The sequence below is a fragment of the Silurus aristotelis genome (genome assembly GCF_946808225.1).
Source record: "Silurus aristotelis genome assembly, chromosome: 21".
Taxonomy (NCBI): domain Eukaryota; kingdom Metazoa; phylum Chordata; class Actinopteri; order Siluriformes; family Siluridae; genus Silurus; species Silurus aristotelis.
The window spans coordinates 12,745,034-12,770,358 of record NC_139594.1 but is presented as its reverse complement, the minus strand read 5'-3'; the positions used below and the strand labels follow the sequence as shown (position 1 = coordinate 12,770,358).

The following is a 25,325-nucleotide window of genomic DNA, read 5'->3' as shown; positions in this document are numbered from 1 at the left end:
GCCATACCTACCAATCACCTCCTCATCACCTCTGTTTCCTTCACCTACATGCCCGTTAAAGTCTGCCCCAATCAGCAATCTTTCATTCCTAGGTACCCCTCTTACCACTTCATCTAACTCACTTTAGAATTTTTTCCTTATCCTCCATCTCACAACCCATTTGTGGAGCGTAAGTACTGATGACATTTATCATCATGTCAGAAACTCTCTTCACCTCCACTACACTTTTAGTGTACTCTTCCTTCAGGATCACCCCTACACCCCTACACATTTCTCTTTCCATCCATAAAAGTTTAAACCCACCTTCAATGTTCCTGGCCTTAATCCCTTTTCACTTGGTCTCCTGAACACACAACATAACTATGACTGGTAAAGGGAGAGAGGTAGCAGATATGATGGAGAGGAGAAAGGTTTCTCCTCTCCATCATATCAGCTACCTCTCTCCCTTTACCAGTCATAGTACCAACATTTAAACTCCACTCTCTCACACTTCTGCTTTTCCTGTCATCTTTGTAGTCATCTTCCACCTCTCCTGCTCCTCCTTTGGCCAACAGTAGCTCAATTTCCACCGGTACCCTGTTGGCTAACGAAACCTGTGGCAGTTGTTGGTAACCTGTGGTTAGGATGCTAGTGGTTAGGATGTGGTGCAGCCCGGGTTTGATTCCCGGTCAGGAAACCTACCCCAGCTATTAGGGTTGCACAAGCCAGTGCACTCTTAGTGCTGGTCCCAAGCCCGAATAAATGGGGAGGGTTGCGTTAGACAGGGCATCCAGCGTAAAAACATGTGCCAAATCGAACATGCGGATCATGAACACGGATGATCCGCTGTGGTGACCCCCAATGGGAGAAGCCTAAAGAAAGTTTTATAATTGTAGTCATGTGTTAATGTAGCGTGTTAATGTAGCCTGTCAACACTGCAATGGTGCTTCACATCAACCACCAAGGATGCACAAATCTGCAAATGATGTTGAGATGGAGAACCAAGCTATGGAATAGGCAAATGTATACATACTGTGTTAAAGTGCTACCTACATAGTGGGCCAATACAACACAGTAGCATATGCACTGTCTCTCAGTATGCCCGTGTCCAGGGATTGACAAATTCACAAGCAGGTGGATCAGATCATTTGGAAAACCTATGGCAGAGAGGAAGTCAATATTTTGCTGAATGTAGTTTACATAGAGGGCAGAAACAGATGTTTTGAGGCAGAATTCGTTGATGCCGGATTGGCAAGATTTACAGATGGTGTTCCACTGCTCTCATTGTTATAGATGACACTGCAACACACTCTTAGCTCAGTGTATTTGATAGCCTCATTCTGGCAAAACAGGCCATAGTTCCACCTGCTGTTGATGATATTGACATGTCCTTTGTGTCCACTGGTAATCAGACCAGACCTGCTGTCTCAGATGATTGGGTCACTGTGGCACATCAGACCACACAAGTTCAAATTATGGGTCTGGCCCCTGTGTGCATTAAATGGCTTTCCTGCATAGCAAGCAAAAGAGAACACTTCGCTAGTTCCAAAGATTAAAACTCATAAAAAATCACAACACACAAAGCATAGAACTTACCAAGGTCTTTTAGAATGAACTAATATTAGATTCTGAATTGTGATATTTAGATTATGCCTTCATTATGTAGTGCTATTTAAAATTCTGTTTAACTATAGTATACATTCAGTGTACATGAACTAAAGCTCCCTAGTTCCCTCTCTAATTAATCCCTTCTTACATGTTTTTGTTCCATGCTGACAGTTTTTGGAAAAAAAAAACAAATACATTTTTAAAGAATCAATTTGGTTAAAACTTTGAATGTTTTACTTCTTTTACACAGTGCTCCACTTCTAATCACACATTTCCAGATAAACTAATTTCGTAATAAAGATTTTGAGGAACATGTTGCTTGTTTTCTGGCTGACCATTCACTTATTCATTATTACCTAGCATTGTTGGTCACCTCTTTTTGTGAAATAATATTATTATGCATGATCTATCAGTTGTATGAAAGTTATATGTAGGGAAACCATCAACTCAACACAGCAGGTTCAATGCATTACAGCTTTTGTCTGGATCAGTCCATATGGTGTTTGTGCTCAGGTGGAGCTAAGCAGTAGTTCCAGATTGTTAGTGTGTGCAAAGAGAGCAGACAGAACGATAAGTGTAAACTCAAAATAGAGGAGAGACGTATGGCTATTCAGACAGACACTCTAGAAAGGCTGTCAGGGTTCCTCTTCAACTGGAGTAAAAGAAGTAGGTCAGAAGTAAGGATCTAGAAATAGCTAATAATAGAGAAAACGAAACAGATGGAGAGCAGAGAAGAACAGGGAAAGCGTCAAGAGACATTTGAAAGACATCCCTGAACTATCTGCAATGCCTTTGAGATGCATTTGATCCCTTTGCTATTTCACGTTACTATCTACTTAATCTCTATTTCCGTCCTTGTCTGTGGTTGACTAAGGTGTGATGCTATGTGACAAGAATTGTTGGGGACAAGTGGCACTTAAAAGAATGCTGAGAGACAGTGACTGACAGATACCTCTTCTAAATTACATACACATCACACACTGTGTTATTTATTGGTGATGTGTGACAGCACTTTTCAACTTCCATTTTCTCTTTCTTTCTTTCTTTCTTTCTCTCTCTCTCTCTCTCTCTCTCTCTCTCTCTCTCTCTCTCTCTCTCTCTCGTTTACTCTCATTACTCAGTACTGCACCTCTAAACACACACCTCTTAGTGTACGCATCAAACTTACAGCCATACATAGAGCACTTAATAATTCCAATGATCCTTGAGTCTGCATGTGCATGATGGAGTTGTCTAAGTGTACTGGCTACAGTCTAGCAATGTCTAATTACAGGCTGCGCTCTATTTCCAATTACCTTCACTTCTTTTACCTCTCAAACCAACATCGTTACTAAATGACCTGTCACATAAAGACGTTCCCTGTTACAGACACACAGAGGAACTCGTTCTCCTAACTGTCTCGCTTTGTGGTGTTTATCTCGCTAAGATTAACAGGAACCCAGCATAGACAAAGTAGGCATGAGTCACTGGAATTGTGTGTGATGGGCATGAAATGGGTTATGGGATGAATTAGTGAAACAGCATGCTTGCTCTTCTAAATGAGTTTGGAATCAGTTAGCAGGGATGTGGGATGTCTCACTGCTGCAAATAAACGAACGTAGCTCAGATGTGTCAAGAGTGGGGCTGTGTGTGTAATCAGCTGTTCTCAGAGTCAGCTGCTGCTGTAATAATGCAAATAATAAAAGTCTGATTGGTTCACTTTCTTGAACAAAGCCACAAATTGTACAATAATGCATTCTCAAAATGTCTCTAAAGAAAGCCTTTTTACAGAGTGTACCTTTTACTGTACAAGTGAAAGCAATTTGTATCCCAGATGTCTACACTCAGTATTAGGAGAAAAAACCTGACAAAACATTTCTGAGTGTGATCCTGACAGAACCCTCACAAAAAGCACACAGTATTTTATACTGTCAAGGGTAATAGGCTAAGAAGGAGGTAGAAATTGTATTCTGAATACTGCATAGTCCTGATTAATAGTAGCTCTTCCCGAGTCTTGATTTGTGTAGCAAGCAATTGTGTCCATCTTTACTGATTATAACAAAATTATATCTTTAATTAAAATAAATAGGAATAACATGTAGAACATAAGTGAATTATTGAAGGAGACTATGATAGTCTAACCATGATTTTTTTTTTTCTTTTTGTGTGTAGCTGACTCCAGCGCAGCCCTGTCGCGCCCACAGCGCCCGCTCTCGGCCCGGGCGGCTCACCATGGCCCAGCTATGAAGGGCTACCAGGTGAGCCGCAGCCTGTCGCAACACTCACCCGGGCCATGCCAATGCACACCTGAGGACTTTGAGGCCACACGTGACTACTTACGCCATGCAGACCATGCATACTACCCACCTGGTGGACCCCCTGAGCCTTTGGCGCTGCCCCCTTCTGGAGGAGGCACTTTCCCACGCTCTCATTCCACTCAGCAGCAGCCATATGACTCATGCGAAGAATGCTTATCTTCGGCTGGGCACGGGCATGGACATGGGCATGGACATGGGCACCCAAAGATGCACCGCATCCCTTCTAACCTGCTTGATCAATTTGAGAAGCAACTACCCTTGCACCCAGATGGCTTCCATACTTTACAGTACCAGCGCTCAGCCAGTGGGGAGCAGCGCAGCGAAAGTCCCAGTCGGATCCGCCACCTGGTGAACTCCGTCCAGCGCCTATTTGCCAAGTCACATTCACTTGAGGCACCATCCAAGCGTGAGGTTAATGGAATGAGAGATCGTGATCGAGAACGGAGTCAGCGCACTGGAGGGGAAGATGGCACAGGGCACCACCACCCAGGTACACATCAGTCCCGTTCGACCCGCCGCAACAAGAGTCGGGAACGCAGCAAGAGTGGAGACTCACGTCATGACTCTCGGCACTCCTCACGCCACCGCAGCAAAACAGCAGGCTGGTGGAGCTCTGATGACAACCTGGATAGTGACAGTAGCTTCCTGGTGGCTGGAGGCAGGGGGGTGGGACGGGGATACCCGCCAGGTCACGAGACCCTAGATGCAGCCATCCAGGAGCTAACCTTAAAGAAAGGGAAAGGTCCTGCTCCTGGAGAATGCCTGGCTTGCAGCACCATGGCCAGGGTAGGAGATAGTGGTCATTCTCTTAAGAGGAGCACCTGGTCAGCCATGACAGTCAACCAAGCCAGAGAAGCATATCCTACCCCTAGAGGAGGAGGATCAGGTTATGATAAAGCTCTAGTACCTATGGAAACAAAGTTGAAGGAGCGTAATCTCCATTACCTACAGGCAAGTTTAAATGTGTGTTTGTGTGTGAGTGTGTTTGTGCATGCACATTTTCAGTGAATAAGAGACACTCTTACAACCTTTCAGGACGACCCTCTTGGCACGCATACACAGTTGCTTTCAGCTATTCTTTATACTAGATTTGACTGCCACTGAGCAATCAGCAGTGGCATGCTATGTGCATCATGATTTAGCTGCTTGACAGAACAGAGAACTGATTCATTACACTAACAGACTGCCTCTGAGTTGTTAGAAAATATGGTTAGTTATCTTGCTGGGCTGCAAGAATATGATGTGTAGAATATGATGTGTGCACTAGTGTGCACTAGCATACTATCTGTGCTAATACCTTTACAGGTACAAATACGAAGACATACTCTACATGTTTAAGCAGCGTTTCTTAGATGATTGAATCCAGGTTAAAGAAACCATTGTGGCAATTGTAAAACTTACAGCTGCAGATATAAAACTACTATAAAGGATACAGGATTGAAAAACATGTTTAAAATACAAAGACACAGAAATTAGCAAGGTAGCAGGGTTTATTATTGTCCACATTGGGATAGATTTCAGTAAAAATATTAAGTTGGTTAAGGCACAAAGACTAATATGCCCTACCCACTAACAGGTGCCATTATCAATATATATATATATATATATATATATATATATATATATATATATATATATATATATATATATATACACAGTGGGTACGGAAAGTATTCAGACCCCCTTAAATTTTTCACTCTTTGTTATATTGCAGCCATTTGCTAAAATCATTTAAGTTCATTCTTCTTCCTCATGAATGTACACATAGCTCCCCATACTGACAGAAAAACACAGAATTGTTGACATTGTTGCAGATTTATTAAAAAAGAAAAACTGAAATATCACATGGTCCTAAGTATTCAGACCCTTTGTTCAGTATTTAGTAGAAGCCCCCTTTTGATCTAAATTATTTGATCTAAAAAGCTATATTACATCCGATTGCAAACACAGTGTGTGAAAAAAACCCTCCAAAGTCACTACCTACACTCAGTTTCAAATTACTTTTAAAACGTTAATCACACTGTATGGTGTTTTTTTATGTTTTAGTTTGAAATGATGCCAAACTTTGGAAACTTTCTGTAATTTTCTAAAATTTTCTCTCCCCTCACTGTTTTTTCCCCATTCCTCTATTTTTCATTCTGCAGCGTTTTCTCAAATTAAAAATTTTATTTGTCAAATTTTTGTTTGTCACATACACATACATACAGGGTATGACATGCAGTGAAATGCTTTATATGACTGTCCAACATTTAAACATAAAAAAAATAAAAAGAATATAAGGATTTAAAAAAATCATTAAAAATAAAAAAGTATGAAGTATAGAAAAATATATGTATGTACATGAATTCTATAAAGGGATGGATGAGTATGGCAGATATTGTAGAAATTAAAGTAATTTAGTGTGATTGTCCTTACTCACCATACTCCGTGTGCAGTATGGTGTGGTGACACTGTGCTGTGCAAGTTCAGAGTTCAAGTAACAATCCAGAGTTAAGGTGCTGAAGTCTTCGTGCTGAAGTCCACTATCAACTCCTTAGTCTTGCTGATGTTCAGGAGAAGATTGTTCTCTTGGCACCATCTCTCCCGGTTTTTAATCTCTTGTAGGTAGGCCATCTCGTTGTTGTTGGAGTTCAGGCCCACCTCAACAGTGTCGTCAGCAAACTTGATGATGGTGGTAAATTTGGAAGTGGCCACAGAATCATGTGTGTACAGTGAGTACAGCAGGGGGCTCAAAACACAACCCAGAGGAGCTCCAGTGCTGAGGGTGAGGGTGGATGAGGTGTGTTTGCCCACCCGTACAGCTTGTGGTCTGTCTGTCAGGAAGTTGGAAGTCCATTGACACAGCGGCAGGAGTCCCAGGACTTAGAGGTGAGCATAGAGGAAATTATGGTGTTGAACACTGAACTGTAGTCCACAAACAGCATTTTTGCATAATTCCCTTTCCTGTAGTCCAGGTGGCTCATCGTTGTGTGAAGAACATGAGCAATGGCGTCCTCAGTAGGGCAGTTCTGGTAGTACGCGAACTGTAGAGGATCCAGCATGTCTGGTAGTGATGCAGTAATGAAGTCTCTGACCAGCCTTTCAAAGCACATCATCACTACTGAGAACAGACTATTTCAGGGAGAGTTTGAATATCTCGGTGAACACTGGGGCTAGTTGGTCAACGCATGCTTTCAGAACCTGACCTGTGATGCCATGTGTTCCTGCTGCCTGCCTGGTATTCACTCTCCTGTGTTTCCCTCCTCACATCATGCTCCGAGATGGTAAACTTGTTTACCTCTCCGGCTCTCTCAGCGTGCATGCTGTTTGTGCCACTAGCGCTGCTAGCTTAGTTAGCTGCAGCCTCGAAGCGAATGATTCCATTCTGGAAGATGGTGTTTTATAGTCTGTGATGTTTATTCTGTGTTTACCTGTCCAGAGTGCTCAAGAGTTTATCAGGCAGTGTGTCAGTAATAATGGTCTGTTGGAACCACAGTGCTCCATGTGTAGTTAAATGGACTAAACGAAGCATTGAGGCAAATAGTTTGCCTCGATGAATTATTGTAATCGAATTACTTGAGTTACTCAAGGAATTGTTACAGCCCTAGTATCTAGTAATAACTGCAGCACATCATTGTAGTGAGATACCAGTCCATCTAAAGTTGTTAAATAGTCTTTACTAAGGAGAGTAATAAGTTAATCTATAAATGTCATTATGTCAATTTCGTTCATATTCCAGAATGAGATAGTACAACATTTGACATTAATATGATTAAGAAAGTTTTAAAGGTCCAGAGATATACATATACAGTGAGGAAAATAAGTATTTGAACACCCTGCTATTTCGCAAGTTCTCCCACTTAGAAATCATGGAGGGGTCTGAAATTGTCATCGTAGGTGCATGTCCACTGTGAGAGACATAATCTAAAAAAAAAATCCAGAAATCACAATGTATGATTTTTAAACTATTTATTTGTATGATACAGCTGCAAATAAGTATTTGAACACCTGAGAAAGTCAATGTTAATATTTGGTACAGTAGCCTTTGTTTGCAATTACAGAGGTCAAACGTTTCCTGTAGTTTTTCACCAGGTTTGCACACACTGCAGGAGGGATTTTGGCCCACTCCTCCACACAGATCTTCTCTAGATCAGTCAGGTTTCTGGCCTGTCGCTGAGAAACACGGAGTTTGAGCACCCTATAAAGATTCTCTATTGGGTTTAGGTCTGGAGACCGGCTAGGCCACGCCAGAACCTTGATATCCTTCTTACAGAGCCACTCCTTGGTTATCCTGGCTGTGTGCTTCGGGTCATTGTCATGTTGGAAGACCCAGCCTCGACCCATCTTCAATGCTGTAACTGAGGGAAGGAGGTTGTTCCCCAAAATCTCGGAATACATGGCCCCGGTCATCCTCTCCTTAATACAGTGCAGTCGCCCTGTCCCATGTGCAGAAAAACACCCCCAAAGCATGATGATACCACCCCCATGCTTCACAGTAGGGATGGTGTTTTTGGGATGGTACTCATCATTCTTCTTCCTCCAAACACGTTTAGTGGAATTATGACCCAAAAGTTCTATTTTGGTCTCATCTGACCACATGACTTTCTCCCATGACTCCTCTGGATCATCCAAATGGTCATTGGCAAACTTAAGACGTGCCTGGACATGTGCTGGTTTAAGCAGGGGAACCTCCCGTGCCATGCATGATTTCAAACCATGACATCTTAGTGTATTACCATCAGTAACCTTGGAAACGGTGGTCCCAGCTCTTTTCAGGTCATTGACCAGCTCCTCCCGTGTAGTTCTGGGCTGATTTCTCACCTACCTTAGGATCATTGAGACCCCACGAGGTGAGATCTTGCATTGAGCCCCAGTCTTAGGTAGATTGACAGTCATGTTTAGCTTCTTCCATTTTCTAATGATTGCTCTAACAGTGGACCTTTTTTTACCCAGCTGCTTGGCAATTTCCCCGTAGCCCTTTCCAGCCTTGTGGAGGTGTACAATTTTGTCTCTAGTGTCTTTGGACAGCTCTTTGGTCTTGGCCATGTTAGTAGTTGGATTCTTACTGATTGTATGGGGTGGACAGGTGTCTATATGCAGCTAACAACCTCAAACAGGTGCATCTAATTTAGGATAATAAATGTAGTGGAGGTGGACATTTTAAAAGCAGACTAACAGGTCTTTGAGGGTCAGAATTCTAGCTGATAGACAGGTGTTCAAATACTTATTTGCAGCTGTATCATACAAATAAATAGTTTAAAAATCATATATTGTGATTTCTGGATTTTTTTTTTTAGAAAATGTCTCACAGTGGACATGCACCTACGATGACAATTTCAGACCCCTCCATAATTTCTAAGTTGGAGAACTTGCAAAATAGCAGGGTGTTCAAATACTTATTTTCCTCACTGTATATGTGTAAAGGTCCATATATATATATATATATGTGTGTGTGTGTGTGTGTGTGTGTGTGTGTGTACAAAATATATAAAATCTTTTTTAGTACAGTGTTTCAATGTTTCTTCAGTCCTGGCTGGCTGTTCCAGCTGTTTAAATATTCATGTTAGAAACCAAACATGCAGGCACAGTCACACAGTCATTCTCATTGACTTGCAGATTCACCTTCATGACAAAAGGAATTAAGCAATGTTTAGAACCAGGTTATTTGAGCTGGACTGACTGACAGTTTATCACAGTGAAATATAAAGGATGTGCTGATTATATTTATCACTTATTGCTTTGATTTGTCAACTCTGATGCCTTTATCAGACTTGCAAAATATCACGCAGTAGTAATGTACACGAAAATACATTTACATAAAGTTTTAGTTACACCACATACTAACAGAGCATGCATTCTGGTGAGTCTTCTATTTATATTTATTTAATCATCATTTGTATGTAAAAGCCATGTTATACCTAGTTAACATAGCAGTATTATTGCACTCCTGGTCACTAAATTCAAACAGATCAGGCACACATGAAGGCGCTTTTACTTCAGAGTTGTTGGAGTTTGGAATAATATATACTATATGCTGTATATTAAGTAGTCATGAGCTAAGTATAGCTGAATAAATGGCTCATTTTATCAGTTTGGATCCGAATATTTACAACTAGTTAATAGTGGTATTTTTCTATAACAGCTAATTCTTATAAGGCAGATATTGTTATATTCTAACAAAGAAAATAATCTAATTGATATGGTAAAGTTTCCTGTTAGAATATTATTTAACATTTATGGAAGAAGTAAAATTCAGTTTCGCAACTTAGGAGTTAGTTACTCACATCATCAATTACATTTTAGTAGGTATATTAATGAGCCGAACAGTGCTGCTTCCCATGTCTTTAAGAAAGTAAAAAGTTCTTCTGTCCTGAAGACACAAACCTTGCAGATGTTATATAACATTAAATGTAGCTCTGCCCAAAAAAGCAAAAATTCTAAATTTTAATTATTGACAAATCACTACTGTATAAAAGGAATGCTATCGCTGATACAAATAGTCTTCAAAAACAGAGCAAGAACATGCGCAAACACACAAAAACATCTGCACACCCTTTACACAAACCTGTAGAGAGTGGCATAGATACTCTACGGGCAGGCTAAATTATAGGTCTCTAGAAGGTCCCACCCCCTCTCATAACTGCAATTTTTAGTACCGATGCAAGCTGTGTTTCTATGGCAACAGCAGGTAGCGCTGTTTGCACATTCCCCTTTACATTGAACGGAAATACGTTCTGCTCATGTCTTGGTGCCTGATATTGCTCAGTTGAATCTCATTATAGTTCATCTATCTCTTTACTTCTTAAGAAATGCATTAGGTTATGCTAGTGACTGATATCAGACCCCAGCAACTATTATGTAAGGCAAGCTGCTGAAAAGTCATTGAGTTATGGCAAACACAAGAAGATTGACTATATTAGTTTTGTGCATCACTAGAGCATGGCCTGTATAATGCATTACAACAACTGGTTCTCAAACCTGTTTTGTTGGTGATCTTGTATTCCAAGATTGAGAACTTATCCATTATTGTATAAGAGGAGCACTGTTAAAGCTGAACAATCCTTGTAACACTGGTTTCTCCCCCAGAGCTAGTTTTTTTTTTAGCATGTCTGCTAGTTTATTTTTTTAATAGTCAAATAAATGCTCTAGCTGTATACATTATTATCTTTTGTACTACTTTATATTTTATCATGAACTGTACAATTTTCAATGGTTCTCCAACATGCAGTTACAAACTGTTTAAATAAACATTCAGTAATTTTACATTATGAAAGCAGGGCGTATGAGTCAGCAGAATGTCCTGTGTAATAGCTAACTCAGCTCTTACAAAAATCAGAGAGAGAGAAAGAGCGAGAGAGAGAGGCACCCTCACTGATTGGGCCTCCAAGTCACTGAATGGGGCAATTTTCCAAGATAGCGTCAATAATCCATCTGCTGAGCATCTGCTTATGAGCAGGAAGGCATCTCCTCGGAGGGCTGTAGCAGGAGAAAAATTGTTTCGAATTCCTCCAGGGACTTGTCCGGCAGACATAGCAGTCCAGTGCTCAGACCGGGCACAGCTGGTTCAATCTCTCCTGGTCTGGGGTCTGGAGTGGAGGAGGATTGAATGCCTGGAGCCTGACAGGTGGGATGACAAAGGGCCTTAGCTTCCAGGTGCTGTGGAAAAAACAAATCAGGAGTGGGTCTTTGCCCAATGAATGCCCAGACACAGTGTGATTAATGGTGGACGGAGCCAACCCTTTTGCGAACTGCTCCTGCAGAAACAATAGCACTGAACCGACTGGGCAGTGAACTGGGTCTAACGCCATCTCCCAGCATACATCCTGGTGGAGGCTGTTTGAGAAGGGCCACCAGGTCCGTGAACCACGGAAGGCCCGGCACCCGTAGGGCTACCAGGAGGAGATGGACTCCATCCCAGCGAATTCTCTCCAGAACTCTCGGAAGCAGTGCAGCAGGGCTGGTGGATATAGGGAGAACCGCGAGGAGAGATCCCAAGTGGAATCGTATAATTGAGGATACGGATGCCCTGAAGTCTCAGGGGAGCCAGAGCCACATCAACACACTTCGTGAAGGTGCGGGGTGACAAGGCAAGGCCAAATAAAAGGACCCGATATTGGCTTTGACCCAAAAGCGAACCTCGGGAACTTTCTGTGAGAAGGGGTGATGGGTACGTGAAGGTACACATCCTTTAGATCTACCGTAACAAACCAGTCCTCGGATCAGATCTGAGACACAACCTGCTTGAGGGTAAGCATTTTGAACCAGAGCCTCATCAAAGAGCGGTTCAGCTGATGTAGCTCTAGGATAGGACGCAACCCACCATTCTTTTTGGAAACTATGAAGTACCAGCTGTAGAACCTGGTCCCGGTCATCCCTCTACAGGTTGGGTCAGGACCTTTTGGCTAAAGCCCTCTTCTGGAGATGACAGTCCTCAGATCTGTGACCTTACAGGGCTTTGACCCAGGTCGCAGCGCGGGATCCGGCACAGGGGAAGAGCACATCACGACGCTCTGTCTCTTCACTTGCCAGCACGAAGTGCTGGGTTGGGGTTGAGGCTGCGCCCACCGAGCAGCCCCATGAGAGCGGCGTTGGAGATATCGCTGGAACGCCGCCAAGTCTCTTGGACTCCTGGAACCTGTCAACTACCGAATCAACGGCGTCGCGGAACAGGCCAGAAGGAGAGAGTGGTGCGTCCAGCAGCTCAACCTTGTCCCTGTCAGGTATTTTGGACAGGTTAAGCCACAGATGTCCCTTGGTGGCTATTAGGGCGGCCATAAACCAGCCAATGGCCTTAGTGGTCTCTTTTGTGACGGCGGATCTCGGAAAACTGGCCGCCTAAGGTGTCTCCCATATCCAGCTCCCGCAGCAGGTCGGCTTAATATGCCTGTAGCACCGACATGGTGTGCTGACATCCAGTGGCCTGACCTGCTAAGGCTGCTAATTTTTGGGAGCAAAAAAGCTTGCCCAAGGGAGGAGCTTTATGCTCACCGGCTGGCCAAGGCATATCCAGCTTCTGAACGCCACATGTCACAACCTCCAGGAGCCCGCCAAACTTTCTGCAAGATCCATGAGCGAACCATAGGAACCAAAAGCCGAAATAGCATGCTCTGCTCCCAAACAAGCCACACACAGGCTTAGTGTATCCCTTTCTGTAATAAAACGGGGGCAGGGAGAAGCACACAGCCAAAACGTGTGCTTTCTTAGATGCCTTTATTTTTTTGACAAACAGACAGACAAAACATTAAATGCCTTTAATTTTGACTGATTAGACTCATTATTCAGAGCATGGACAACGCAGTCGTGTTCCCAAAGCATTCAGATGCAGCTGGAGTTCCTAAAGGGGAACTGATGGGGATGGTGTGACACTGGTCCTGCATTGATACCCTATATTAATAAAATATATGCTTGAGTCTCCAAGTCTATAGAAAATAGATGTGTTTATAGATCATCTCAACTGAATAATGTTCACTTGTACCTAAGCTTTCTTGTGCTCATCCAGAAACTTTTATTTATTTTATACGTTTAACACATTTACTACTGTTTGACTTTGTAATATACAGTAAGAGTTACAGCAGATTAATGATGTCACACAGAAGAGGGTAAGTTCATGTTTAAGTTAAGGTTTCTGCCAGGCTTTATTTCTTACATCATGTCATGTCATGTCATGTCATGTCAGTTTTTTGTGTCCCCTTTCACACCTGGTTTGAAGCGATTTAAATGGGAGGTTTTATATTTCAGTTGTAGTTAAGAAAAGGAATAACGTTGTTTTAAGCAACTTGGTGTCTCAGCTTTTTTTGACAGAACGCTTAACTGAATTGTGATCCATGTGCTTTTGACAGGTTCCTTCTGATGAGTGGGGTGGAGGTGGAGTGTCAGAAATCGGAGGTGAGATCCCGTGTAGACGTATGCGCAGCGGCAGCTATATTAAGGCCATGGGTGATGATGACAGTGCAGACTCAGACACCAGTCCCAAAACCTCACCGAAGCGCTCGCTCATTGCTCAGAGAGATGCATTCCGGCGTTCCATCAGCATGGACCAGCGCTCTTCTGCAGCCAAGTAAGATCACTCACTGAAATTCTGAGCAAATTAAAATACAACTCACTGAGAATTGTATTAGGGACACTTGTACACCTATTCTTTTAAGCGTTATCTGCTAATAGCTTGGCAGCAGTGCAATGCAAAAAACATGCAGATACTGGCCAGCAGCTTTGGGTAATGTTCACATCGAGCATCAGAATGGAGGAGAAGAGAGATCTTTGTGATTTTGACCGTGGCATAATGGTTGGTGCTAGATGGTTTGATGTGAGTATTTTTAATACTGCTGATCTGTGATTTTCAGATACAACAGTTTTTAAAGTTTTCTCAGAATGGTGCAATAAAGAAAAACTTCAAATGAAGGGCATTTATTTGAATGAAAGACAATATGTTAATGAGAAAGGTCCTCATTCACACCTGGTTTGAAGCGATTTGAATGGGTAGTTAATGATTGTATATTTTCAGTACGTTGTAGTTAAGAAAAGGAATAATGTTGTTTTGAGCAACTTGGTGTCTCAGCTTTTTTTTGACAGAACACCTGTTTGGTGCTATATGGGCAGATGTGAGTATTTCTAATACTGCTGATCTCCTGTGATTTTCATATACAGCAGTCTCTAAAGTTTACTCAGAATCGTGCAATAAAGAAAACACTTTGAATGAAAACCATGTGTTTAAGAGAGAGGTCATACTGGTTCATGCTGGCAGATAACTAACCAGTCAATATAATTGTGGTGAGCAGAGCAACATCTCAGAATGCACAACACATCGAATCGTTCGGTAAATAGGCTCCAAAAGCAGAAGTTCACCATTGGGTTTCCAGTTCTGTCAGGCAAGAACAGAAAGCTGAGCCTGTAGTCGGGTCATAATTTGGCATCAACAGCATGAGCCCATGGACCAGACTTGCTTGGTGTCAACAGTCCAGGCTGGTGGGAGGTGGTGTAATAATGTGAAGAATGTTTTCTTGGCACACTTTATGCCTGGTAATAGCATTCAATCCTCACTTGAATGCCACAGCTTGTTTGAGAAATGTTGATGACCATATGCGTCCCTTCATGGCCTCAATTTACTATCTACTAGTGGCTACTTCCAGCATGATTATGCACCATGTCACAATGCAAAAGTTATCATAAACTAAAGATGCAGATGACAATGAGTTCAGTGTTCTTTAATGACCTTTCTAGTCACCAGATCTGATACCAACACCTGTGGGATGTGGTAGAACAAACAATTCTCAGCATGATATTTCCCTGGACTTGTATGATGCAATCATGTCAGCATGGAACCGAATCTCAAAGGAATGCTTCCAAAATCTTGTAGAATACATAACCCTAACCCTCTGTTAATAGCTAAACCTGCTAGCTCAAATGTACATGTTCTCACTCCTGGGAAGAAACTGTAATCTTTTCCCTCCATCTCTGCCTCTAGTATTAGCAGCAAATTTGTTTGCCTCTATCTCATCAAGTGCTGTGGGAGACAAGTACTCATCCATAATCGACTGTCGGCTATCTTAATCATCTTTTTACAAGCCAGTCAAATCCTGGTGGATAATGCTCACAACATGATATGTTTCAATTGAAAAAAAGCATCATGTTGTGAAAATAAATGCATTTAAATACATTACATTTTACCCTGTCTTTCATGTTACACACACATCAAGAGGAAATATTATATACTAGAGAATATTTATTATTGATATGATATATTTTTGTTATATTTTTATTAACATTCAATAACCTTTTGGCTAAATTCTGGAACAGGTTTGGGTCCCCTAGTTTAAATGAAGAATGTTACAGCATCTAAAGACACCCTATACAGTTGTGTGCCTCCATATTTGTAGTAACAGTTTGGGGAAGATTCACATATAGCTGAAAAAAATCAGGTGTCACAAAACCTTTTTCCGTATAGTGTATAATGGCAAATCACAAACGTAAACTTACAAGAAAAGAAAGATGTGTTTTTTCACTTTATTGTGTTCTATGTTTCTGTTGTAGTCCATTTTGACTTTAATGAAACAAAGAATAGATTTTTATTTGCTTTAATTACATTTTTATTTAATTAAGATTTAATTGACTTTTCATTTTGTTTATCACTCTTTCCAGGTATTCGTGTAAACAGTGTACAGATTCCTATTCAAACAGCCGTACCGCCCTGAAAGGACATGCACGCTCTCGGAGCTACACACGTTCCCTGACCAGCTCTCAGGTAGCACACACTCTTGCAGATAGCACTGTTCCAGACAGTAATATTGTGCCTATCTGATGAATAATAAAAGTCTCATTACTGCCGGTTGATTATCTACATCTGGCTGAGCTTTTACATAATGTGCCGCTCTTACACAAAGGCTAAGCCCCGATTCTCTGATGTCATTTTATTATTGCTTCCAGTGTCTACATTCATAGTCATTCATTACTTTTGAAAAGCATGACAAATGACCTCTGCTGCCAGGCTTCTCTTTCCTCAGGCTACAGGGTGAAAGCGAATAGAGTGTCTTTGTTTTTAACTTATAACTCATACTAAGAAAACCGATGTTGCACATATGGGATGTACACAAAACCTTTTTCTTGCTTCACTGTGTCTGTGTTTCGGTAGCTGGGGGACACGTTGAATCGTCAATTCGAGTCGGTGTGCGAAAGCATGTTTGGTGAGGTAGAGTCTCAGGCCGTGGAGGCCTTGGATCTGCCTGGCTGCTTTCGTACACGCAGCCATAGCTACGTTCGTGCCATCCAAGCAGGCTGCTCCCAAGACGATGACTGCCTGTCAGTCTTCTCCATGTCTGGCCCCCAGGGGAGCATCAAGGGTGGAGCAGGTGAGGGTTGTTCGTACAGGTTGCAGGTGTGTGTGATTGTGTAGGGTAAAAGTCTGAGTAAATAGATATCTCTGCCTCAGGCTTTTCCCCTTCTCCATGAAGTAACAGGGATTACTTGAGGATCTTAATGAGTTTTTGGATCTGTCACCCAGACATTGCTGAGGAAACAGCTCAGGGCTTTAGATATGAAAAAAGAAGGACATTCTCTCTCTCTCTCTCTCTCTCTCTCTCTCTCTCTCTCTCTCTCTCTCTCTCTCTCTCTCTCTCTCTCTCTCTCTCTCTCTCTCTCTCTCTCTCTCTCTCTCTCTCTCTCTCTCTCTCTCTCTCTCTCTCTCTCTCTCTCTCTCTCTCTCTCTCCTTTCATACCCTTCCATGCCTTTTCTTTGCTCGAACTCTTCTTCTTTAACTTAGTAGAAAATCTTCTTCAAGCTTTATTAAAGCCATGGTGAAGTGTCAAATGTGTTTATTGCCACCCACACGCACCCATCACTAACCCACTCACACACACACACACACACACACACACACACACACACACACACACACACACACACACACACACACACACACACACACACACACACACACACACACACACTGGAGTGGAGGAGACATTTGGCCCGTACCAAAACTGCTATACATAAATACACATATGGACACACAGCGAAAATCCATTAACCCATTGTTGAGCAGAAGGATGACCATTCCTTTTTAAAAACAATTATGCTCTGTTTTTGTTTTTGCTCTGTTAGAATTCATGCAAATTAAAAATTCTCCATGAATAAAACATGTTTTCTGCATGTGTTTTGCATGTGTGTGTTCGTTTGATGTGTCTTGCTCAGATGAATGGTTCCATGTGACCAAGCGCTCTGACAGGCAGTGTGATATAGTACGCAGTCTTGCTGTCAGGGTTAAAAAAAAATGGTTACAGGAACAGAGAAGCTTAGAGGGTTTATTTCTTAGCCTTGTCTTTAAATGGCAAAACAAGCTGTCTAAATGAAAGGAGTTTTTTCATGAATTTTTCATTTCATAATGTAGTTTTTGTGATTGAAATATTTACTGCATGCTTTATGTCAGAATTGGGGAATTGAAAGTCAAAAGATGTGTGCAATAGTTATGCAGTGACAACAGTGGCATGATAGGGAATTGCTAAAAATCAAAATAGACATTTATAGTAATAGTTTGGGGCAGTAAAAGAAAGCTATTTTTCATAAAAAAGAAATACATATTTTCGGACTGTTAACTTGGAAAATTAATCATTTATAATATATAAGGCATGATGCTCACAATGTTGGAATTTACAGCACATACAGTACACAGTAGGTGGAATTGTACATATAAAAGAAAAGTTATTCTACAGTATATGAAGTTATTGTATATAAAATCAATTATTTAAAAGCATGATGAAAGATAAAAGATTTGGAGAAAGAATAGACAGCTTAAGTTCAAGCGACATAAATGATCCAAACGTTAATGATAATTAATAATAATTAATAACATATATTCTTCTAGTTTTCCCATACAGAAAAGGTCCACCTCCACTTCCGCCACGCATGACCAAGCCCATGATCTCAGTTACAGCACAAAGCAGTACTGAGTCTACTCAGGATGCCTACTTCCAGAGTCGGCCCAAACTGCACAGTAATTCTATGGACCTGAGCGAGAGCTCTAGAGGGGCTTACTACCCAAGTGTGAGTGGAGTGCGAATCAGACAGAGCAGCAACTCCACAGAGAGCATAATCATGGATGGTCGAGCCTTGAGGGACTCCAGCTATGTGGGAGGGACAGGAGTCATGAGGCCTAAGCACAGCGCTTCAGCTGAAAACCTGCTAGAAGGGCCCAGGGGGCTGAGGGAGCGTGGTGGAGGCAGCCTGGGCAAATCTGCCTCCCTTCCCCAGACCAGCATCATGCTGAGCAAGACTGTTAAGAGCATGGAGGAGCAGAAGCAGGAAGGCAAAGGCCGCAAGTGGAGACCATCTATAGCCGTTCAGGTTGGGAAAATGTGAAAAGCATACCTACCCTGATTTTTTTACCCAGCAATAATTTGAGCAAGAGATGAGCAGCAACGTGCAAATATACAGTAGAGTATTTGTATCTAAAGAATTGACCAGCTATGCTTTTTCACACGCTTTTTCTTTACTTTATCACTTATTCTGTTTCTTTTCTAGGTGGATAGCTCTGAGACTTTGTCAGACTCAGATACAGAGGGCAAAGCGCTGAGAGAAGTGCACTCCATTGGAGTTCAAGTGGAGGATGATAAAAGGTATCTGTTCTCTTATTTGCACGTTTTTATTTCTTTTAAGTTCAGAGTTTTTACTGGGTTGACAAACCTATGGGGGTTGTGTGGAGTGTAAATCACACACACACACACACACACACACACACACACACACACACACACACACACACACACACACAGTGGAGTATATGTGTAAGGAGCACAGAGTGTGCTGAGAGGGTATAATTAGGTCTTATGTGACATGCCACATTGTGTGAAAAGATGTCATAGTGATCCAGGCGGGGCTACTTAGCTCATTACCCCATGAACCACATGAAAGGATCGCTTGCCCCCTTCAGGCTTGCGGATATGAGGTCACAAGGAGGGGTCTCTTTCTTTTCATCAAGACGAGATCATGTTTGACTAGACCTGTATTTTGTAATTGTTAATATATTAATTGTTAATTCCACATCTAATAGACTTTAATACTGTAGGACACGTTTATCCATGCTCATTCATGCATATGTATGTCTTCCTTCCTACTTTTTTTCACTAAATAGTTTTGTCTTGCTTTTTGTGCTTAGCCTTTCTGTATAAACTCTGTAGAATGTTTAAATACCAGGAAATTGGCACTATGAAAATATTACAACTTTTTTTAATTTTACAATTTCTATTGTATGTTACATTATACACTAATATAATAATTGCATGAATTTAATTATAATGTTTTTTAATCATTTTACATCAGTGGAATTCAAAATGTAGGATTGCAGTGATGTAATACTTATTAAAACAGCTATAGCACTTTTCTGAACATTTTTCTGTTTTCTGAACCCTGTTGTAATGATGCTGTGGTCAAAGATCCAGTGTAATTGAGTTATTATAGGCACAAAGTATAAATTCACTAGAACTAATCTTTGGCATAGAATATTTTCCCCTGACCGATTACTTCCCACAGAGCTTGCATAAGAAATATTTGTTCCTGATTGTATTTTTAATTAAGAATGCTTTCTAGAATATATTTATATCACACCGAATCATGTATAGGCCTAATATAAATATACTGCAGTTTAAAGATTGGTCTGATCAGCAAATAGAAGGTGTATAGACTGTATATTTCGTTTTCTTTTTTTTTTTTTTTTTTTTTTTTTTATGACTGCTCAATATAACACTTAGATTTATTAATATTTGGAATATTCAGTGCAATATATTTACTCAGGGAACCATCCCCAGCCACTCTTAGTGCCGGTCCCAAGCCCGGATAAATTGGGGAGGGTTGCGTTAGGAAGGGCATCCAGCGTAAAACATGTGCCAAATCAAACGTGCGGAGGATCCGCTGTGGCGACCCCTAACGGGAGAAGCCGAAAAGAAAGTGCAATATATTTACTAAAATAAATAAAGAGAATGATCAATATCACACATACATTAATTATTTTAGGGGACTACTATTTTAATATCTGTGATTCTTCACAGACGAGCTCGATTCAAACGCTCAAATAGCGTCACAGCAAGTGTGCAGGCCGATCTGGAAATGGAGGGTTTCGGAGCTCTGAGTGTTCCAACGCAGGACAAGGGGCTACAATTCGGTTGCTCCTTCCAGCGCCACTCATCAGAGCCTGAGTCAGAATTTCGCTCCACGGTACACACACAGGGCCAATGGGCATATCGGGACCACTACCATGGTGCATACTCCGGTGAGCCCTCTGGTTTGGAGCTGAGGGCTCTGCCTCAGACACACACTGAGCGATCAGTGGCAAGTTGGCATGAAGGCCCACGCAGCTTGCCTGATTCAGGCCGAGCTTCACCATGCCTCCGAGATGGAGAGTTCTTCCTTCGCCTGCTGCAAAATGAGGTGGAAAGGATGGAGGGATGGTGCCAAAGCATGGAACGAGAGGCAGAGGAGAATGAACTGCCAGATGATGGTGAGTAAAAATGGAAAGAGGCAGGGCTGTCCAATGCCACAAAGACTGGTAAATTTATGTGATTTATACAATGAAGCAACAAATTTTATATATTGATTTTTTTTTCTATCTAAGACAACAGAATTTTAGAGGGTGTGCCATACAGCGCCTTATTTTGCTGTTACTACTTCTTTAAATGTCAACTTGTAACATCTCTTTGATCTGTAAAGAACATTTACCAGAATAGTAATAAGCATTGACCTTATTCATCAAAACTACAAAGAAATGCAGATTTGCAATACAAAAAACTAGTCTGTGTTTAAATCATAATGCATGGCAGAAAGATTAATGCTTATTTGACTTCATTAATCAGCTGATTGGGTTTAATTACCTGTCCAATGCATAAAAAATGTTTCCTCATATACACTTACCTAACACTTTATCATAACTAAACTAATACTGTGAAGGGTCTCTCTCTGCTCTTCGAAAAGCCTCAGTTCATCACAGCATGTATAGCATATGTTTGTCAAACAGATTCAGGTCCATGTTGACATGAATTCTTAAGTTTATTTACATTTGAATGTGCACTTATTTTGCTATAAATCACTTGTTCTGTCACATCCTAAAAATATATTGGATTCCATGACTGGGAAAGTCACTGAAAAACACTAAGAATAAAACCATTTCGAAAGTCTTAGCCATAAGATGATTGTAAATTGTGGCCATGAATGAAAATACATGATCAACAACAATACTATAATAGGATGGGGCATTTGAGCTATGATTGGTTGGAATCAACAGGACTAATATGTGTCAAAAAAAAACATTCCCCAGATCATTACACCACCTCCACCAGGCTGGCAAATTCTAACCCTTGCCTCACATAGTCTTCTCCTGTTTTAGCTTGATTCAACAAAATGTGCATTCTGAGATGATTTTCTGCTCATTTTGCTGTGCAGAGTGGGTATCCAAGTAACTGAAGCCTTTGAGTCAGCTTGAATGAGTCTAGTTTATGACCACTGACATCATTTATCAATAAGGCATTTCTGTTCATGGGTAATTTTTTTCTACTGGATATTTTTCTGTTGTGTATGAAAATCCCTGGTGATCAGCAGTTTTAGAAATACTCCAATGAACATGCATTGTACAAACAATCATGCTACTGTCAAAATCACTGAGATCACATTTTCCCTAATTCTGATGGTTGGTGTGAAAATGACCTGAAGCTACTCATTCAGTTATTGCATGAATGAGTAGGTATATAGGTGTTCCTAATAAGTGTTCCATTCATGCATAATTAATTATACATTAAACATGTCCTAAAGGATCTAAAGAGTTGCAAAAGTGAGCAAATAAAGGGAAAGCATCCATCATATCAAGACACACTGACATTTTGAGTACATTTGAGTACACATTTTTATTCTTTGGATCAGTTAAGTGCTTTAAACTTAGGAACATAAAACCTTTCATAGCATGCAGCTCAGTTTATCACTACAGGTTGTGGACACCAACAAAAATAGATGTCTGCAAAAAACTTAAAGCACACACCCTACTATACAATACAATATAATACTAAACAATTAGTCCTGTCAATCAATTAAAATATTTAATTGCAATAAATCGAATGATTGTCATGAGCAGTGTTGTGCTCGTTACTAAAAAATAGTAACTATTTACAGTTACTCGTTACTTTGTAGATTAGTTACACCAAAAAGTAATGCGTTACTGTTAAAAGTAACTTTTTAGTTACTTTTTTAAAGAACCTTCTTTAATGTTCCCATTAATCCCCTTTTATGCGTTATGATCTATACAAACACAAAACTGACTTAAACACAAAGTAACACTGTTTTATTAAAGTGAGACCAACACAAACTGAATATATTACAAGGATTTCTGAAATAAATAACAAAACAAGCTGAATTATATATTTACAGTCAAAAACTAAAGTGGCTTCTGCTGTTGTGTTGAGCTCTTAAAAATGTTCCTTTCACAGCTTAAGTATGAAAACTATCAACAATGTAGAACAGAACACTGGGTTAGCTTCTAGCTACTAGCTCCTTAGGCATGGAGATCCTGAAGGAGATTCAACAGATTGGAGTTGCTGTGTATCGCAGTAGATACGAGCTTCGAACCAGAAAGACACAGCTTACATTTGACTTAAAAGTTTTTGTATTTATACTCAACTAAAGTGAAATAATGAGCATATATTTTCACTTTGAGGATACTCGTCTTGCTCTCGCCTCGATTCGCCATTACTGCCGCACAGACATGAATAAACGGAGACACGCCCACAGCGCATCTTCTTTGTGTTTACAGTGGTTCATCCACCAATCCTACAATGTGACGCTGCTGTAAACAGGTTAGACTGTAGTCTACACTTCAGCCGAAATTAATTCATTTAAAAAAGTAACGGGTAACGCACCATACGGTAACGGTAACGAAGTTACTTTATTTTTAAAGGTAACGCGTTATTGCCCAACACTGGTCATGAGTTATCTTAAAAAAGTTTTTACAAGTCTAATCAACAGGGGCATGGGCAAATATGAATGCTTTATGCAAATGTATGTTTATCATTAGTGAAACCAAACTCAACACAGAACATGAAGACAAAATATTCTTGCAAATGTTTTAAAGTGATTATGTGTTTTAAATAACGTAAGTTATTAGGACACCAAACAGAACTTAAGCTATGTTTCCACACGGACGGTATTAATTGCTGGATGCTGGACTTGGCACATCAGTAAAACAAATGTTTAGTATTTTCTATCCTAGTAAAGAAAGGATGTTTTAAATAAATGTGAGTTGCATTAAAGGTATTCATTTTGCTTTATATTTATTTATTTATTTACAATCGCATGTTAATAAAATTAGTGCTGTTAAAATTTATTTGCGTTGACAGACCTAAATATAATATAATATAATATAATATAATATAATATAATATAATATAATATAATATAATACGCTTAAAATATATTAAGAAATTATTTAATAATTTTGTAAAAAATTTGTAAGGATATTCAGTTCATTTGTTCAAGGATCCATTTCCAGGTCAGTTCTTGGTGGTGCTTCTTGTATGCAAATACACCTCAACTGAAAGACTAATGAGCTGATAATGCTCCATGTCTGCCCCTCTAATTTCACGTTTACAAATTACACGTTAACACTAAACCCTATATTTCAGTGCAAGGTTCTTGCGTGCACAATTGTGATTATCAGGCATAAGAGGGGTCAACAACTGACATGCATATACCTGAACACAGCCTTGTGAACTAACATTGCACTGGAATCTTGAGCTGTCTTACTAATTAAACTCTTGTTTAATTGCAGTCTTTCTTTTAGCCTTTAATATCTTGGCTTCACAGTTAGCACCATAGTCTCTTCTAGCTAATCTTGATTGGTTCACATATATGACAATTATCTCAGCTTGAGATATGGTAAGTGTTCTATCATAACTTGTAACAAATAAGTTGTAAGATCCCTAACAATTAGATATAGCAATTGCAAATTATTATCTGGTACAATTTTTTTCCATATATGCAGGCATCCTGTTTGATATATTTTTGTATGTAGTATACTGTTGGATTTTATTGGCTTATTGAAACAGCATAGGAATTGCCACTGAAGAGTCATTTTGTGTATATTTTTAATATTGCAACTAATTCAGATTTTATACTTGGTTTACCAAAAAAAAATATCGTTCTACATCTGAATTTAGTCTAAAAGAAAGTCAGTGTGCTTTCTGTTACAAGCTCTTCTCTTCTCTCCTGTAGTGCTGGAGCTGATCAGAGCAGCAGTGGGCAGTGCACAGATGTTAATGTCCCAAAAGGTGCAGCAGTTCTTCCGATTGTGCCAGCAGAGTGTGGTAAGCAACAAGCCTTTTTCTCTCCTGTCATGGCCTGATTTCTAATACTAGGGAGCTGCTAATGAATTTCATAATAACCTCATTATTGTTGATATTTTGAGACTTAAGAAGAACCACCTTTAAACTAGGGTACTGGGTTGATTTTTCACTCCTCACACCTCCCCTCAGGACCCCACGGTATACCCCCAGCCCACCACTCAGGACCTGGCTGGTTTCTGGGACCTGCTACAGTTGGCCATTGAGGATGTACGTGTGAAATTTCAAGACCTGCAGCAGATCAAGGAATCAGGCTGGAGGCTGCCTCCTGAGAAGAAGGTGAGAATGAAGGGTTATTCAGAGGCACTGTATGCCCAGATAACCCCAAGAGCCAAGACTTCAGTGGGCAGAGAAGCTGCTTGTGTAACCGAAACTGGCAATACACGCCTACGTAAGCAACAAAAGAGTAGTGATTGAACTACTCTATAAAACTCTGCCAAGCATCACATTCTGTTCTTACTAAATGATTCAAACTCATACTATCGCTAATTAATATCTCAACTTCTCTTCTTTCTTTTTTCCTTTCCCATCTGCATTATAATAACATGGTCTGTCTTCTTTTTCTACATGATTCCCCTCTGTAATGTATGTGTGCATTTG

General features: G+C 40.5%; 1 protein-coding gene across 2 annotated transcripts in view; it reads left to right on the top strand.

The window, feature by feature from the left end:
• Positions 1–25,325, top strand: part of dlgap3 (discs, large homolog-associated protein 3) — a 173,125-nt gene that overhangs the window by 141,859 nt on the left and 5,941 nt on the right. For both annotated transcript variants that reach the window (XM_083523557.1, XM_083523558.1), the window contains 9 exons: positions 3,739–4,835; positions 13,703–13,920; positions 15,999–16,101; positions 16,489–16,705; positions 18,218–18,696; positions 18,874–18,968; positions 20,397–20,845; positions 24,598–24,689; positions 24,858–25,004. In XM_083523557.1, coding sequence (XP_083379683.1) covers positions 3,810–4,835; positions 13,703–13,920; positions 15,999–16,101; positions 16,489–16,705; positions 18,218–18,696; positions 18,874–18,968; positions 20,397–20,845; positions 24,598–24,689; positions 24,858–25,004 — 2,826 coding nt within the window. In that variant the 5' untranslated portion in view covers positions 3,739–3,809. The remainder of the gene's footprint in view (positions 1–3,738; positions 4,836–13,702; positions 13,921–15,998; positions 16,102–16,488; positions 16,706–18,217; positions 18,697–18,873; positions 18,969–20,396; positions 20,846–24,597; positions 24,690–24,857; positions 25,005–25,325) is intronic.